The sequence below is a fragment of the Stegastes partitus genome, unplaced genomic scaffold (genome assembly GCF_000690725.1).
Source record: "Stegastes partitus isolate 25-593 unplaced genomic scaffold, Stegastes_partitus-1.0.2 Scaffold2276, whole genome shotgun sequence".
Lineage (NCBI taxonomy): Eukaryota > Metazoa > Chordata > Actinopteri > Pomacentridae > Stegastes > Stegastes partitus.
The window spans coordinates 14,162-17,465 of record NW_007580007.1 but is presented as its reverse complement, the minus strand read 5'-3'; the positions used below and the strand labels follow the sequence as shown (position 1 = coordinate 17,465).

Here is a 3,304-nt window from a genome sequence, read left to right as displayed (position 1 = left end):
ATTTTTTTGTGGGTGAAAATACCAAAATTCCTTGGTCCAAAAACAAACAGATTTTCTCAAAATTCAACCAAAATCGTTTACAGAACTTAGTTTTGGGTCCCAAATAACTCATACAGTAAGTAAACTCTGAACTAAATCTGTTGCAGTGGAACCACATTGCGATCTGAAATGACACAAACTGACCCCAAAATACAGTAAAACCAGATTTTTCTTGCCTATGAAGTTTGTTTTACCTTCTTGAACAGAAATTTCTGCATTTTCCAGTTATTTCTGCACTCCTGATACACACTTTATACAGACAAATGTCTGCTATGTTTGTAAATGAAAGCCCAATCCTTTTTTAAATTGCTAATTCTAAGAATTTTGTTGCTAAAACCTCTTTTGGGATACGTCAGAGATTCCTGCGATCTGCATTTGTGGACAGAAAATGTGTGACATGAGTGCACTGGTCCTTTAAATCAGATTTTTCTGCCTGAAGTTTGACCTCTGCAGGAAGAAACAGGGAGCAGAGAGCAGCTGTGGTTCAATCATGACGTACATGAAGGATTTACAGCTCAGAATTGATCCGCAGGTGAGTGATATTATGACAACGTACCCGATTGGCTTGAATTTATTAAAGTATTGACCAGCGGAGTGAGATCAATGGCCGCCGGGTCGATGTGCTCTGCTGGGAGTTCTGGGAAATAAAAGCAGAAGGTGAAGTCAATGGGAGCTGATTCTGGTTTTAATCTCTATCATGGAATTAGCAGCGTCAGCAGAATGAAGCTGTATAATTGCAGGATGCAGAAAGATGACAAAAGATTACTCCAAAGAACTGCCCCCCAGGTGGCAGCTATCTGAGCAGCACAAGGTCAGAATATCATTTAGTCTCATATATCGAGCCGATATTGTCTCTTGATTCAAATATGTTTTAAGTATGAGCCATCTTGGACAGACTGGAGGGTTTTCCTCAAATACTGTTACACAGAATCTGACAGGTTTGATTTGATTTATGCTCTGTAGCTTCATACTTATCTATTTTCAGTCACGTGTGTGTGTTAATTATTCGATTTTCTGGAATTTGGCCGAGTTTTTTTTAATGATTTCAGAGAGATTTTTTAACACTGTCAGATTTTTCTATATATAAATATTAGTTGCTTCAGCAAAACTAAAATTTTAACCAAAATATCTGGTATTTTTCCTCCATAATTAGCCACAATCCTGCGTATTTTGATGTGAATCCAAAGCAGGCTTCATGTAAGACATTCTCATAGGTTGGTTAATGCTATTTCTATTATTTAAGATCAACAAATATAAAAGAGAAGCAGCTCCAACCAGAAACGATGCAAAAAGATTGTAAAGTTGTGTCTGTTGTAGCTACAAATTAGAATTATTTACAGTTTAAATGATCTTTTCAGGTAGCTGGTTAATTTTTTGGTTAATAAAATGTCATAAAATGATGAAAAGCATCAATAAGTGGCTCCCAAAGTCCTAAAATGTCTTGTTTTTCCAAAGATCCTCAGTCTGACGTCACACAGGGGGAAAAAAACGGAAAATATTCACATTTAAAAAGCTGCAATACTCAAAATGTTAATCAAATGTTATTTAAATTAGCTGACAATTAATTTCGTAGTTGAAAGTGAACTATTTCATTGTTTCATCTGTACGAGTTCACTCACAAATGATTGCAGCAGTATAAAGTTACAACTCCTCTGATGACATTTTACTCATCTGAAAGGTCTGAAAGATTAAGAAAATATGTTTATGCTGTAGAAAAGAAAACATTGGGGATTAATTAACAATCGAATAAAACATCTACAAGTTATTGCTGCCTGCCTCACATCAGACTGTTTAACTGCTGCTGTTATTAAATATCCAACAGCACGTCTTATTAACTTAGCAGCTGGAATCTGAAATAAATCACGCGGCAAAAATACCAGCAGAATGAGGATCAACAGAAGAAACACCTGTAGATTCAGGGAAGTCTCTTTTGTGTCTCTGCTCCTGCTGTCTGGGTCTTAATGCTGCACAAAGAAGAAAAAAAAAATCACATTTAAAGATGTCACATTTTTTCTTTCTTACATTCAGTAACTTCAGAACTCAAAATTCTGCACAGTGTCAAGTAGCAACAATCCTGCAGAAATCCTTCCTTCTGTTTAAATTTACTGCATTTTGTTCAACTGTTTTGCTCCTTTTTGCATGTTCAGGTGCTGGAATATTACAATAATGACACTAAAACGTGAGGAGAAACACGTTTTCCTGATAATATAAAACCAAGGGTGAAGCTGAACTACCGTGGCTGAAGAGCAGAAGAAGTAAAAGTGTAGAAACACAGGTTAGGAAGCAGAAGCCTGGATGCTGTGTGAACCTCCATAAGCCCGCCATGGCCCTGCTGGGACACACAAAGACACACAAACAGCAGCAACACTTTAGAGGAATCACAGTGACAAACTAAACTACTCCTCTAGAAAAAAAAAAAAAAAAGTCATCGTCATTGTTGGCAGTAATCAGATTGTTTATTTATATCACTGGAGGACTCTGAAGAACAGGATTTCTGGACGTATTCACAGCTGAGGAGCAGTGCTGGATCTGTACATGGACTGGAAAGACAAGAGAATTATATTTTGCCGCAGTTTTTTGTAGAAAAATGACAAATACACAAAGTAAAATATGTGAATGTTTGAGATCTTGGAGGTGAGATGAAGGACTTCAGATGCAGGCTGGGCTGCAAGGGATGCAAAAGTAAGTTTATCTATTACAAAATTTGACATAAACATGATTTTACATCCTTGGAAAAGCTTAAAACAAATTTAACCCAAGAGAATAAATAGAACAAGGAAGCAGGAGCATAAAAAGTCAAAGTGCTGCCTTTTAAAAGTAAATACATCCAAGCAAAACTGGCAAAGTCTGGCTTTCTTTACTGGCTTATATCTCACTAAATGTACAGGATATAAAGGATTACAGGGTTTTTAAACTTGGTAAGTTTAACAACAGGTGTCGACTTGATAAATTTTTCTACTGTTTGTCCTCAAACACTTCAGACTCCTGATGTATCGCTGCAGATTTCAGGAGATTTGCTCCCTATGAAAATGACTGTTGTCTTTAATATAAATGAAGACATTTCATCGTACAGTGAAGGAGAAAATGCGCAAATTGGAGCATAAAAATTCACCAGAAAGCAGGAATTTAAGGGAGGACGTTTGATGTCTCCGGCAACAAAGGTCAAATAATATTTACACTTGTGTCCTGATGTTGCAGCTAAACTTTGTGCCTCAATCAAATATCTTGAAAAGTCAAGTTTAGTGTGAAAAAGCACTTTCAGGTT

The 3,304-nt window shown here is 36.5% G+C and overlaps 1 protein-coding gene across 1 annotated transcript in view; it reads right to left on the bottom strand.

Moving 5' to 3' along the window:
• Positions 1-2,364, bottom strand: part of hhla1 (HHLA1 neighbor of OC90) — a 23,275-nt gene extending 20,911 nt beyond the window's left edge. The window contains exons 1-3 of the mRNA XM_008304644.1: positions 2,274-2,364; positions 1,947-2,003; positions 596-676 (exon numbers count right to left, since the gene is read on the bottom strand). Coding sequence (XP_008302866.1) covers positions 596-676; positions 1,947-2,003; positions 2,274-2,364 — 229 coding nt within the window. The remainder of the gene's footprint in view (positions 1-595; positions 677-1,946; positions 2,004-2,273) is intronic.
• Positions 2,365-3,304: the final 940 nt, after the last annotated feature.